Source organism: Pseudorasbora parva, chromosome 9 (genome assembly GCF_024679245.1).
Source record: "Pseudorasbora parva isolate DD20220531a chromosome 9, ASM2467924v1, whole genome shotgun sequence".
NCBI classification, from domain to species: domain Eukaryota; kingdom Metazoa; phylum Chordata; class Actinopteri; order Cypriniformes; family Gobionidae; genus Pseudorasbora; species Pseudorasbora parva.
In genome coordinates, this window is record NC_090180.1 from 2,628,910 (window position 1) to 2,644,772 (window position 15,863).

At 38.5% G+C, this 15,863-nt stretch overlaps 1 protein-coding gene across 2 annotated transcripts in view; it reads left to right on the forward strand.

The window, feature by feature from the left end:
* The window catches only part of brinp2 (bone morphogenetic protein/retinoic acid inducible neural-specific 2), a 217,395-nt gene that overhangs the window by 180,507 nt on the left and 21,025 nt on the right, over positions 1 to 15,863 (forward strand). For both annotated transcript variants that reach the window (XM_067453480.1, XM_067453482.1), the window contains exon 7: positions 8,829 to 9,051. In XM_067453480.1, coding sequence (XP_067309581.1) covers positions 8,829 to 9,051 — 223 coding nt within the window. The remainder of the gene's footprint in view (positions 1 to 8,828; positions 9,052 to 15,863) is intronic.

Below are 15,863 nucleotides of genomic sequence, written 5' to 3' on the forward strand. Positions count from 1 at the left end.
ACCATTCACTGAATTGTTCGGGGAATCATTGGGGGTTTGATGTTTTGCTGAAGGGCACCTCAGTCATTTCCTATTGAGAAATGAACCTTTTAGGTCTGACCAAAAGGTGACAAAAATCTCTGAGCACTTACATGCAGCATTTATTGAAGGTTATTAAGAATAAACGATTCTGCAAAATTTGACTTTTAGGGGTGGAATAATTTTGTTCATGAATGTTTAGAGCCACATGATTAGGGTTAGAAATGAGTAGCAGCTCAGAAATATCTATAGACCTAATTATATTATGTGCACACAAATTCTTGTCATTAATCTGCATGTTACAATTTTAGTGTTTAGGTTTAAATGTAGGGTTGAGGGATCTAAAATATATACAGCTGTTCATTTTTTACATTTCAGCATGTATAAAAATGTACAATGTACAATGAATACTTATACAATAATGAGTTAGATATGGCTCTCATGTTCACTGGTGTTAATTTTAACGTTCAGTGTTCAATGAAGACTGAGAAAGTGTTGTTACTAAAACAGAATAATTATTTTAATGATGGAATATTCAGCAAAAGCATTGGTTATACTGTTCAGAATGTAATATCAGTTTTGTTATTCTGTGCTCAAAATAATGCATATTATATTATGTTCATTCCAGGGGATCCTGTGGACCAGATCACATTTAATAGAGCAGAACAGCAGCAACCAAAAGGATCATCAAAGATACTTATTGTGCTGTGTTCAAACCTCAGAAAATGTCTTCAAGTTATTAAACAAAAAACCAAATTTATTTTTAAGAGTGCTGCTCCATTGAGCTTTTTGATAGTGGGTTTTCAGGTGTTTATGGGTGTGAAATTTGCGTGCCCGTGCAGTGTTTGGATGAACCGAGCTATAGTATCCCTCATCTGCATTGTCCCTGCTTTATTTGCTGGGGCGATGATGATGCTATTTTCAAGATTTCTAGAAGAGAAGGAAAGTGATGAAACATCTGCAGCAGCTGCAGGACAGGACAACAGAGAAAAAACTCTGCCTGAAAAAATTCTTCATTGGACGATTCGCTTTATTCCATCTGTAGTGTGGTTGTGTATATTTCTCATTGATGGGGATTATGTTGCATGTGGAGGGACAACTTGGAACGGAAACTACACCTGCGATACAAAAATCCATCCCAATTGTGTGAGCTGGTGCAAACCTGAACCAAAATCTGGCAAAAATGAGATTGAATATAACGACACAAAACAGATGATTATTAAATCAAAGGTAAATACCAAGTATTTTCACCTCACTCTACACAACTTCTATGATTTGTCAGTGAAGAATAAATGCAAAACAGATCGTTCAATAGACATAAAAATATTTCTACTGAAATAATAGGAAATCTGTAACTCAGGACCTATAAAATCGCTAATTTTCGATTGGGAAGTGCTTTTGGAACATTTACACGTGAAGTTCCCATGTAATCACGTGTGAAACATTTATATTTGCAGTGTGTGTATACTGTATATGTATATACACATACACACACACAAATTGTTTATATGTCATTAAAATAAATGTCAAGTAGGTTATGAACTTTTAAAACTTAGATTGCTTCAAAACAATAGTCTTTTAGTATTTACTTTCACTTTAGACATTCTACTAACTAACATTGCATGGAAAACATGTTACCATATATTGCTACGAAATGTAGCACAAATGGCACATATGGCACGTTACCATTGTTGTAATGGCTTTTAAACATGTGGATCACGTTAACACGTCACAAATACAGCTTTAACTATTGTTATGTGTAGTTTTCCACATGTGGACACATGTGAAATTCATGTATTATAACTATAGCTTATAGCATGTTGTAGATGTTTTTTTGGTTTTAATTAATTGAATTATTCAGTTTTTTTTTTTTTTTTGTTTTTTTTGTTTTTTTTTTTAAGCTAGTAGGTTATTCAATGGCCTTTGTCTCCTGCTGCTTCCTCATCATCACTATCATCTTCATATGGAATAAAGACAAGAGAAGTGGAACACAGGTGACCTATAACACAGAAACTGAGGCTGTCACAATCGGGTGAAAAGACCATAAGAAAGAATGTTTTGTTTGTTATTTTGCCCCTCCCCACCCCCGAAGCACCGTTAATTCCCACTGTTTCATTAATAAATCTTGTCATTTTGAAACTGGTGTCATTAAATATTTTGTATCTGCCCTGAGACCTGGAGACTGCAGTTACCCTCTTTTGCTGCCCCTAGAGTAGAAGGGGGGATTGTAACACTAGTGCTCTAAACAGGAAGTGTGTGTTGCACACATATTTAATCTTCTTAAAATAGTAAAATAAGAACATAATTACACTCTAAAAAATTCTGGGTAAAAAACAACCCAATGTTGGGTTAAATATGGACTAACCCAGCAATTGGGTTGTTTTAACCCAGCAAATGGGTTGTCTTAAGCAAATATTTAACCCAACCGCAGGGTTAAAACAACCCAATTGCTGGGTTAGTCCATATTTGACCCAACATTGGGTTAAAACAACCCAGCATTTTTTAGAGTGTAACATTGCTTTATAATCTTAAAATGTAAAATATCTATTTATCGAGTATCTTTCTCTTTGCCTTTTGTTGTTTGATTCTCATTAAATGGCACAATCGTCACAGTTTATTAGACGCTGCCCCTTTAAGACTGAATGCAGGTCTAATAATATACATAGTTTATCTCATATCTATTTATAATTCCTGGCAATCAATTTTTTTAAATACAATTTGATTAATATCGCAGGCCTGAGGTGTAACCACACTCTAAAAAATGCTGGGTTGTTTAAACCCAATGTTGGGTCAAATATGGACTAACTCAGCAATTGGGTTGTTTTAATCCTGTGGTTGGGTTAAATATTTGCCTAAGACAACCCAATCGCTGGGTAAAAACAACTAAACTTTTGTTGGCCATCATCAATCAGACTAGAAAAAAAAAAGAACTCATGGTTTAATATTCTTGCTTACAGAAACGGCTGGCAATATATAATTTGCAATATAATGTCTATTAAGCAAATATAAAGGGTGTATTTTCGTCATTGCTCCAGTACTGACAGCAGAACCGATAGCATCAGAGCTTATCGATACTGTGGTCTTTCATAATTTAGGACCGGGGCTCATTTAATACCGGTTTTCGGTACCCATCCCTAGTCTTGGGCGGCCAAGGCTCATTGATGCACGTGGGGAGCGAAGGCTGGCCCGTGTGGTCCGATCAAACAGACGAGCTACTGGAGCTCAAACTGCTCCAGAAGTTAATGCTGGTTCTGATAGAAAGCTGTCAGAATACACAGAGCAGCTCAGTTTGAGGCGTATGGACCAGTCAGGGTGACCTTTGACCCCTGACCCCGCCGAAAGCACCAACAGTGGCCCGTGAGCATCAGAACTGGACCACGGAGCAATGGAAGAATGTGGCCTGGTCTGAGGAATCACGTGGATGGCCGGGTGTGTGTGTGTGTGTGTGTGGCTTACCTGGGGAACACATGGCCCCAGGATGCACTATGGGAAGAAGGCGAGCCGGCGGAGGCAGTGTGATGCTTTGGCCAATGTTCTGCTGGGAAACCTTGGGTCCTCCATCCATGTGGATGTTACTTTGACACGCTCCACCTACCTAAGCATTGCTGAGACCATGTTCAGCCTTTCATGGAGATGTGCTGTATACACTAGTCCGATCCATGGAGGCCCCACCTCGCAACTTACTGGACTTAAAGGATCTGCTGCTAACATATTGGTGCCAGATACCACAGCACACCTTCAGGGGTCTAGTGGAGTCCATGCCCAGACGGGACTGTTTTGGCAGCAAAAGGAGGACCAACACAATATTAGGATCATAATGTTATGCCTGATCATTGTACAAACCCAACTTTGGTTTGTCAGTAAAGAAGGATGATTCAAAGGCTTGGGCTGATGCCTAGAAATGTAACAACACATACGCATGTGCTTGTCAATCGGTGAGTCCGTGACAATCTGTCATCGTCTCATTGCCAGCGTATCTCTCCATCTCGGTTCCTTTTTAACCAGTCTGTTGTTCATGCCACAAATGTCTTCTTCCGAAATTACAAGGAAAACTCAATTCTGCATTAATGTTCATGGGGAAAAATGTGCCCGGTTGACTGATTAACAGAGCGAATATCTTTAATTTCGTTCTAACGCTGCGAGAAATGTCTAATCAGGACCCTTCAGATGAGCCTTCATTCAGCCACCCCGCCGTTCCCTGTGCTTTGATCAATCTGTGAATTATGCCCTGTCCTCTGGGATATAATATATATATCTGCAGATATTAAAGACGTATAGAGGCCATGCGGCACTGTGTGTTGTGCAGGGTGTCCGGTGCAGATAACCAGACCGCTTCCTCCCGTGAAGAGCAGAAAATGTTCATTTAAATATATTATACAGGTGTCCTGCTTTTACGTTGAGGAAGGGGAAAAATACACGAAATAATAAGCAGAAGGGCAGAAGGTACATCCTTGATCTGTCTTCTCTGTCCTGACTTAACGGTTTCATTTATTTTTAAACAGCTATTTCAAAAGACTGAGAACTAGTAGAAGAAATTCAACGCGACTTGTGTGTTTCTTTGCACTAAATGCAACTTCTGTGGAGTTGGGGCTGATAATTGTGTTTCTTTCTATTTAGATGCAAAACAGTTCATTACAGCTGTAACGCATTTGTGAGCCCTATTTGCATCTGATGAAAAAAACCGACGTATAAGGCCGTTTTATAATAGGTAATTTCAACAATATCGCCTGCATCTGCTTTGCCTGATATCAAAAGTTTCTCAGTGCATCTACTTGAGAATAGTTTGCAACGCACTGATGGTTTGCTTATAATTACAAACGCAGGCCGTACCTGCAGGGATGCGGTGCTCGGTTAGACAGCTGTCTAACGCACAACACAAGGCAGATCTCTGCAGCTTCATGCTCAAAAGAGCACATTCGAGAGGCACTAAAATAAAGAAGCACAAAAAACTCGCACACAGTTTATGTCAAATACCGGAAAATCTTGGCTACAAAAAAACTGTTGAACATTAGTAATTTACTATTGCAATGCAGTTCATTTCACCCTTTGCCAAATGGGGCAAGTTGTCACACTGAAATGTGCCATTAAACATTAAAGCAGCAGAAATGTAGCCGAAAGGTACACTCTAAAAAAATGCTGGGTTAAAAACAACCCAAGTTGGGTTGAAAATGAAATAACCCAAAAATTGGGTCCATTCAATGGGTTCAAACAACCCAATTTCTGGGTTTGTCCATTTTCAACCCAACTTGGGTTGTTTTTAACCCAGCATTTTTAGAGTCTAAGGTGACATATACATTTATTTATTTGTATTTATTTTTATAAATGTTGTTTTGACAAACACATTTTAAGATTTATCAGATAATTGGACTTTTGAACCCAATGCTTAATATAATATGGACAAACCCAGCAGTTACGTTACATTTTTTTAATACATTTTTTATTCATGTATGGGTTCATCCATAGTTGACCTGACATTGGGTTAAAACAACCCAGCATTTTTTTTTTTTTTTTTTTTGTGTAGTTTGATTGTCTTGTCAACTTCAGTGTGTGACAGCTATAGGGTCCTCTTTTGAAGCACTTTTTCTAACTTTTTGCACTTAATAAACAAACATTGTAGGTGTGCCGTAGTGATTTATGATGACATAAAATCACAATTTGGAAATATTATTTCCAAATTTCTCCGTATTCAACTTACGAAGATAGTGTAGCACCGCTCGCTGTTTAAAACGCTTACGTCTGATGTCATTCATTCTGAGTTATTTTCAGGATATAGATATTTTATGCATAGATGCACTTTTATGACGGAACGATGCACTTTTATGATGATAGATGCACTTTTATGATGGATATATGCACTTTAATGATGGATAGATGCACTTTTATGACGGAACGATACACTGTTATGATAGATAGATGCACTTTTATGACAGAACGATGCACTTTTATGATGGATAGATGCACTTTTATGACGGAACGATACACTGTTATGATAGATAGATGCACTTTTATGACAGAACGATGCACTTTTATGACAGAACGATGCACTTTTATGACGGAACGATACACTTTTATGATAGATAGATGCACTTTTATGACAGAACGATGCACTTTTATGATGGATGGATGCACTTTTATGACGGAACGATACACTTTTATGATAGATAGATGCACTTTTATGACAGAACGATGCACTTTTATGATGGATGGATGCACTTTTATGATGGATAGATGCACTTTTATGATGGATAGATGCACTTTTATGATGGATATATGCACTTTTATGATGGATAGATGCACTTTTATGATGGATAGATGCACTTTTATGATGGACAGATGCACTTTTATGATGGATATATGCACTTTTATGATGGATAGATGCACTTTTATGATGGATAGATGCACTTTTATGATGGATAGATGCACTTTTATGATGGATATATGCACTTTTATGATGGATAGATGCACTTTTATGATGAATAGATGCACTTTTATGATGGATATATGCACTTTTATGATGGATAGATGCACTTTTATGATGGATATATGCACTTTTATGATGGATAGATGCACTTTTATGACGGAACAATGCTCTTTTATGATGGATAGATGCACTTTTATGACAGAACGATGCACTTTTATGATGGATAGATGCATTTTTATGTGCTTCAAATTCTGGGCTCCCATTATAAAGTCTGGATTAGCCAGGACATTTTTTGATATAGCTCTGATTGTTTTAATCAGAAAGAAGAAAGTCATATACGACTAGGATGACTTGAGGGTCTTTGACCAACTAGCTGTTAGTAAGGGGTCATTTCTTACTTTTCTGTATCAAATACGACCAATCTAATGTTTTGTGTGTTACTGACTTCATAATAACAACTAAAGTTGCAGTCTTATAGAAAAAAAGGGAAAAAAGTATGACTAAGTTTATGCAACTGACCCCAGCAGACAGCATTGACACCTTTTCCTTCAGTCTTCTGTGTGGTTACAAAGTCCACACTAAGTGGATACAATGTGAGAAATAACCAAGACAAAGAGTCAACCTTTTCTCGTCCATGATCCTAAGACGTCCATGAACTCACCATTTCCATTAAAGGAATCTAACTCTATGCAGACACATTTGAGAAGGGTCACATGTACCAGTGTATTTCAGTGAAAGTCTACATTGTCTCTATTTTTTATTTTTTCCTCTCCACTATATAATGAGCATGAGTCCAGTAAAGTGCTGTAAGATCCCATCTCTCCTTGTTCATAGAAATTTGAAGCACTAATGTACAAAATGAGAATGTGTTTTGAGGAAAATATCCTCATCATTCCATCTGACATTTTTAGGAAGAGCTAAATAGTCCATAAATCTGAACATAAAGTCATAAATGCCAGAATATGGCAGAAAAGGGAAGAAAAGTTCAAATTGTAAATGTGCTGCTGTGAATAATGAGATCTCCAGCAGAATCGAGAGAGAGAGAGAGAGAGAGAGAGAGAGAGAGAGAGAGAGAGAGAGAGAGAGAGAGAGAGAGAGAGAGAGAGAGAGAGAGAGAGAGAGAGAGAGAGAGAGAGAGAGAGAGAGAGAGAGAGAGAGAGAGAGATCTCATAAAAGCACTGCTGCATGTATGGCTACATTTTATGCCGGTGTGCTGGAAAGTGATGCTATATTAGGATCAGGTAAAGAACGGACCTCTATGGTTTTATTGGGTTGATCCTGATCTCAGCCCCCGTTGGCTTATATTTAGAATATACATGTACATATTAAATGCTTGCTTTTGTTATTACATAATGAAAGCAAGTGCAATGCAGATCCAATTCATAAAGCATCTGTTCAGATGTATGAATACAAAAACTATTCAGAGGAAATTCTTTCATGCTAGAAATTCAAGATGCATTATCAGTCTTATATAACCAACATCACATTAGCAAACAACCTGATTATCCACTGTCAGATAATTGTAATACTATTATGTTGTGACACTGGTCACTGCAGGCTTTTCTTCTGCCATCAGAGCCAAACAGACACTCATGCATAAGCAAAATGACAGAGGACGAGAAGAAGAAAAGGGGAATCTGAGCTTAAACTGAGCTTAACTGACAGTCTAAGCCAATGCTAATGTTATCTCTGTGATTTAGTCTTTAGCGTGTGTGTGTGTGTGTGTGTGTGTGTGTGTGTGTGTGTGTGTGTGTGTGTGTGTGTGTGTGTGTGTGTGTGTGTGGGTTCAGTGCTCACGGGATCATTGCATTGTAATGCCCTGTGACACCGATGGAGCTCTTTCTGCATGCATTTACAATGGAAAACTCCTCAGAGCTGCTAAAATGTCTTCATTTCGCTCCGTTTTTGAGGGATGCTGATGTCTTTTTAAGTGGCTCAAATACATTTCTCGATAACTCGGATTTGATGGTTCCCTTAATGTTTCAATGTTTACAGCTTGTACCACATTTTGCAATGGAAGGTGTTGGGTAATGCTGTTAAGAAGTATGAGTTTTTCAACTAAACTGTGCTGAAGACATATTAGCTCATCCTTATTTCAAGTATCAATCAGCAGATTGTCAAAAGCTTTAATAAAACCTCACTTTATGGTGCTGCTATAGAGTTTGCTGATATGTGAGTCAAGTGATTAATGTTTTTGTCTGTTTTTTCCTTACAACACCGACAATGAGTCGCTCGATAACTCATGCATTCGTATTATGAGCCATCTTGTGTTCCCTTATCTCTCTAGATTTGAAGCTCATAACAGCTCAATATGGTTTATTCACCTTAGCCAAGGTTTCATAGTAATAATAACCATAATAACATATCTCGCTCTCCTTCTGTTTTTCAGATGAGTTCAAGGCCTTTCTCAAGAAATTGCCAACAGATCATTTTTTAAACACATCTGCCGTCTTAAAGTTTTGGACATCAGATGTGGTCCTGCAGAGGCGTTATGGTCTGCTGGAGGCGAGCACTAAAGTGGTGCTGGGAAAAGCCATCAAGATCGTGCGCAAACTCTTCGCTCTCAGCAAGCGCTGTCCTACACAGCCAAAGATCAGCCTGCCTAGAGAAAGGTACAAGGCCATATTAACTTTTGTTGTTGTTGTAAAGCATATGTGACCCTGGACCACAAAACTAGTCATAAGGTTAATTCATTTCATACATCATGTGAAAGCTGAGGAAATAAGCTTTCCATTGATGTATGGTTTGTTCAACGCTATCTCGCGACCATTTTGTACAAATGTATACATTTTGTCTAAACTCCAGTGTTTAGGTGCGGGGTTTGAGGTATAGATCATTCATACAAATTCGTCAAATACGTACGATTCGGCAAAAAATCATATGAGTGAGGACGTACTAATTTGTACGAATTAGGCACCTTGTAAAATATGTACATATTGCCATGAGATTGGGTTGGGTTGGTTTGTTAGGATAGGATGATATTACAATATTTGAAAATCTGGAATCTGAGGGTGCAAAAAAAATTGAAATATTTGAGAAAATCTCCTTTAAAGTTGTCCAAATGAAGTCCTTAGCAATGCATATTACTACTAATAATACTTTTTTATATATATATTTATGGAAGGAAATTTACAAAGTATCTTCGTAGAAGTGGATCTTAATATCCTATAGATTTTTGCCATGAAAAATGAATAATTTTGATCCTTACGATGTATTGTTGGCCATTGCCACAGATATACCCGTGAGACGCACGACGGTTTTAGAAAGCTCATCCGGAAACTGAAGCTTCTGTCATCATTTACTCACCCATGTGCCATTTCAAACTTCTATGTCTTTCTTTCTTGTTTATGTGGAACATAAAATAAGAGTTTTTTATTTTTATTTTTATCATTTATCTTGCTCATTAGTTTCATAAACAAATGTTTTATTACCATAGATTGCTGTACAAAATAATTGCTTGATATTCTTATAAATGTTGAATGTGAGCCTCTGTAATGTCATTCTTATTTGTTGGTCATTTACCCCTTTTCCACCGAGGCAGCGCTGGTGTGGAGCCAGAGCCTAGTTTCAAATGTTATTTGTGTTTCCACGCCTAAAGCACCAGCTCCGAACCAGAAAAAGTGGTTCTTAAGTAGCACCGAAACATTGCTGGGCTAGAAGTAAGAACCGCTTGCGTCAGCGGCTGGGAGCGGGGTAACTCTGACCAACAAGAAGAACACAAACTTGAGACTGTCATTTTTACAATAATGGGGAGCTACACTAATGAGTTGGATTTGCTGTGTTTTGATGCTGTTGTAGAATCAAAAAGCCATGTGCATCAATAGTAGCGCAACATTCGCCATTGTAAGATGGAAGGCTTGTTCGAGAGGCATCGGCGCTGTGCAGTCGATCGCCGTATGCCATCAAAGTACAGCGAGAACAAACGACTCCTTATGCTTTTGATATCATACACGGATCGGTCCGCGCAGCGCAGATGCAACTCAAAACATTCCTGCAGTGTGTGTGTGTGTGTGTGTGTGTGTGTGTGTGTGTGTGTGTGTGTGTGTGTGTGTCCCGCTGCCTCGCTAGCGTTGCTGAAAAAGATGAGCCGTATACAGTGACGTAAGACCTGGCTCTGTGGAGGCAGGCATCGATATCGTTTTGATTATTTTACAGTAGCCTCATAAATAAACATAATTTCGTTCAGTTAGCGAATAGACGCCATGAACTGAGCTCAGACCAGCGGTCGTGGTATTGAGGGTGGAGGAGAGCGCCAATTATTCACTTCTCCCACCGACAATTCCTGACAAACCTTGACTCGAACCCATAACCTTTGGGTTACAAGTCTGACTCTCTAACCATTAGGCCACAACTGCCCCAAAATTGGATTAAATTATGTTTCTTTGGCTGATTTTAATTAAATTATGTATTTTATTTTCAATTTTATTTAATTAAACTGTACAAGAGTAATATATTATATATATATGAGAGAGAGAGAGAGAGAGAGGGGGGGGGGGTGTATTATAATGTCAATTGAAGCTAAATTGGTCAGGCAAACGCAAACCTTTTCTTCTTCTGTCCTTCAGAGCAGATGTCCTGTAGCTCACACTAGTCACGACTTTTGGAAATTGTATATTAGGTCAATGTAAGTCAATTGAGTAAAAACAGAATCCCCTTGTTTTATGTTCCATAACCCTGGCTGAATTAAGTTACTACAACTAAATCTGAATTTATAGGTAGAAATACTCTTTACAGTGCATGTCTGGCCAAGTATGAGATCTGAATTGAAATGAACACAATAAGGAATTCATTTGTAAAATAAGTAAATTAAATGTGTTTTATGAGATATTCAGTTTATATCCGTTCTTTTTTTATTATTTTTTTTTAAATGAATTAAAAAATTTAAAAAACATAGGAATATGACTGATTTCAGAGATTTCTGAAGATTTTCTTCAGACTTTAAAATTGAAGATTCACATACGACACCACCAGGACTTTATTATTGAACCAATATTCACACTGCAAAAAAAGGTTTTATTTTTTTATTTAGTATTTGTGTCTTTCCAGTCAAAATATCTCAACAATATTGAATTAATGTGTATTAAGTATAATGGCACAATATATTTTTTTCTTGTTTTCTTGAAAATAAAATAATTTTATTGTGAGTGCTTAAAACAAGCTAAACTATCTGCCAATGTGGTGAGAAAAATAAACTTGTTTCTGATTGAAATCTTTTTTTCTTGTTTTTGTCCCAAACAGAAACACGGTTATTTTTCTTTGAAACAAGACACAATTTGGTTTTTGCATTTCTCTGAGTCAACATATTTGAGCACTGCTCAGTGGTTTATTTACTGCCTGAATTACATCTTGATATCAAATGCTCTCATGAACAAGAAGAATACGTTACATTAGTGGATTCATGAGATTATTAATAAACTCATGAGTCCAGGACAAAAGGAAGGCAGGATGAAATGAAATCCCACAGGGAGGCAGCCAACAGAAAGGCCATGGGATGCGAGACATTTTATTTATGCATGCGTGGCATTAAATATGCGTCAACAGTTGCGAAGTGAGTGGGAAGATAATGGAGAGCCCATGGAGTTGGAGCATTTATTTAAGTGACTTGTCTCTTGCTAAATTGGATAAAAGAGACTGAAAAGAATGCAGAATCTCCTCACACACATCCCCGAAGGCTTTTAAGACTCACTTCCTCCACTGGTTAAGAACGACTACCATTTGTCAAAGAACATGCCATCAGCACTCGATTAATATTCGTATCAATCAGAAAGAGGAAATGAATGCCTCATTTACCGCAAAGAAAATAAGGCTGATGTCAAGTTGTAACGTTAGCTAAACAATTTTTCAAGTCGACGAAAGCGATTTCATCTTCATATAATACACTGCAAAAAATGCTCTTCCTAGTTAGTATTTTTTTTCTTGTTTTCAGTCCAAATATCAAATATTCTTAAGTCAAGATGCATTTACTAGATGAGTAAAATGACATACGATATTTTTTCTTGTCTTCTGGTGGAAAAAATATCAAGTTTTTGCTTAAAACAAGCAAAATTATCTGCAAACGGGGTGAGAAAAATAATCTTTAATAAGAATAAAAAATCATTTCTGTTTGGGACGAAACAAGAAACACAATTTCAATCAGAAACAAGATTATTTTTCTCACCCCATTGGCAGATCATTTTGCCTGTTTTAATCCAAAACTTCATGATTTTATTTTCAACAAAACAAGAACAAATATCTTGTGTCATTTTACTTATATAGTAAATAATAATAATAATAATTCATTACATTTATATATCGCTTTTCTAGACACCCAAAGCGCTTTCCATGTAGAAGGGGGGATCTCCTCACCCAGATAGCAAGCGGATGTGGGCCACTTCAGGCAATGATGCGGCACTGCAGGCCTTCTTATGGCCCGGATAAAATGTATGTGAGCCTGATGTGGCCCACAAGTAAAATGGCAAATATGGCCCAAATATTTTAAATCACATGTGGGCCTTTTTAGGCAAAGATGCGGCACTCATGGCAATGTGTAATCTGAATATGAGCCTAAAGTGGCCCATATGATAATTAATGAATATGGCCCAAATATCACAAACCAAATGTGGGCCACCTATGGGAAAAATCTGGCAAAACCGACAATGACTAATCTGGGTGTAAACCAAATATGGCCCGCATATGTTGCAGCAAATGTGGCCCAGTTATGTTATAACATATCTGGGCCAGTTTTGGCACATATGAGGGACAGTAATCACTGGCAAATCTGAATGTGAACCTAAAGTGGCCCACACTTGGCAAAGAAAATAAGGCCCGAATACTTTACATCAAATTTGGGCCACATTTGGCAAATATATGGCAAAGTCAGCACTGGCTAACCAGGGTGTGAGCCTAAACTGGCCCACACATAGTGCAGCAAATAAGGCCCAATTATGTTAAAACATATCTGGGCCATTTTTGGCAAAGGTGAGGGACAGTAATCACTGGCGAATCTGAATATGAACCTAAAGTGGGCCACACATGGAATTTGCAAATATGGCCTGGATACATTATACAAAATTTGGGCCACATTTGGCAAATGTATGGCAAAGTCAGCACTGGCTAACCAGGGTGTAAACCTAAACTGGCCCACATATAATGCAGCAAATGCGGCCCAATTAAGTAAAAAACACCTGGCCCAGTTTTGGCAAAGATGAGGGACATTGATCACTGACGAATCTGAATGTGAACCTATTGTGGCCCACACATGGCAGAGCAAATATGGGCCGAATACATCACAGCAAATTTGGGCCACATTTGGAAAATATATGGCAAAGTCAGCACTGGGTAACCAGGGAGTGAACCTAAACTGGCCCACATTAAGTGCAGCAAATGAGGCCCAATTATGTTAAAACATATCTGGGCCAGTTTTGGCAAAGGTGAGGGACAGTAATCATGAACAAATCTGAATGTGAACCTAAGGTGGCCCACACATGGTATAGCAAATATGGCCCGAATACATTACATCAAATTTGGGCCACATTTGGCAAATATATGGCAAAGCCAGCAGTGGCTAACCAGGGTGTACACCTAAACTGGCCCACATTGAGTGCAGCAGATGAGGCCCGATTATGGTAAAACCTATCTGGGCCAGTTTTGGCAAAGGTGAGGGATAGTAATCACTTTCAAATCTGAATGTGAACCTAAAGTGGGCCACATATGGCATAGCAAATATGGCTCGAACACATTACACCAAATTTGGGCCACATTTGGCAAATTTATGGCAAAGTCAGCACTGGCCAACCAGGGTGTGAACCTAAACTGGCCCACATATAATGCAACAAATGTGGACCAGTTTTCTTAAAAAATATCTGGGCCAGTTTTGGCAAAGGTGAGGGATAGAAATCACTCGCAAATCTGAATATGAACCTAAAGTGGGCCACACATGGCATAGCAAATATGGGCCGAATACATTACACCAAATTTGGGCCACATTTGGCAAAAGTACAGCAAAGTCAGCACTGGCTAACCAGGATGTGAGCCTAAACTGGCCCACATATAATGCAGCAAATGTGGCCCAGTTTTCTTATAAACATATCTGGGCCAGTTTTGGAGAAGGTGAGGGACAGTAATCACTAACAAATCTGAATGTGAACCTATGGTGGCCCAGACATGGCATAGCAAATATGGGCCGAATACATTACACCAAATTTGGGCCAGATTTGGAAAATATATGGCAAAGTCAACACTGGCTAACCAGGGTGTAAACCTAAACTGGCCCACATTAAGTGCTGCAAATGTGGCCCAATTATGTTAAAACATATCTGGGCCAATTTTGGCAAAGGTGAGGGACAGTAATTACTGGTGAATCTGAATTTGAACCTAAAGTGGCCCAGACATGGCATAGCAAATATGGCCCGAATACATTACACCCAATTTGGGCCACATTTGGAAAATATATGGCAAAGTCAACACTGGCCAACCAGGGCTTGAACCTAAACTGGCCCACATTAAGTGCTGCAAATGTGGCCCAATTATGTTAAAACATATCTGGGCCAGTTTTGGCAAAGGTGAGGGATAGTAATCACTTGCAAATCTGAATATGAACCTAAAGTGGGCCACACATGGCATAGCAAATATGGGCCGAATACATTACACCAAATTTGGGCCACATTTGGCAAAAGTACAGCAAAGTCAGCACTGGCAAACCAGGATGTGAGCCTAAACTGGCCCACATTAAGTGCTGCAAATGTGGCCCAATTATGTTAAAACATATCTGGGCCAGTTTTGGTAAAGGTGAGGGATAGAAATCCCTCGCAAATCTGAATATGAACCTAAAGTGGGCCACACATGGCATAGCAAATATGGCCAGAATACATTACACCAAATTTGGGCCACATTTGGCAAAAGTACAGCAAAGTCAGCACTGGCTAACCAGGATGTGAGCCTAAACTGGCCCACATATAATGCAGCAAATGTGGCCCAGTTTTCTTAAAAATATATCTGGGCCAGTTTTGGCAAAGGTGAGGGATAGAAATCACTCGCAAATCTGAATATGAACCTAAAGTGGGCCACACATGGCATAGCAAATATGGCCAGAATACATTACACCAAATTTGGGCCACATTTGGCAAAAGTACAACAAAGTCAGCACTGGCTAACCAGGATGTGAGCCTAAACTGGCCCACATATAATGCAGCAAATGTGGCCCAGTTTTCTTAAAAAAAATATCTGGGCCAGTTTTGGCAAAGGTGAGGGATAGAAATCACTCGCAAATCTGAATATGAACCTAAAGTGGGCCACACATGGCATTGCAAATATGGCCTGACTACATTACACCAAATTTGGGCCACATTTGGCAAAAGTACAGCAATATCAGCACTGGCTAACCAGGATGTGAGCCTAAACTGGCCCACATATAATGCAGCAAATGTGGCCCAGTTTTCTTATAAAC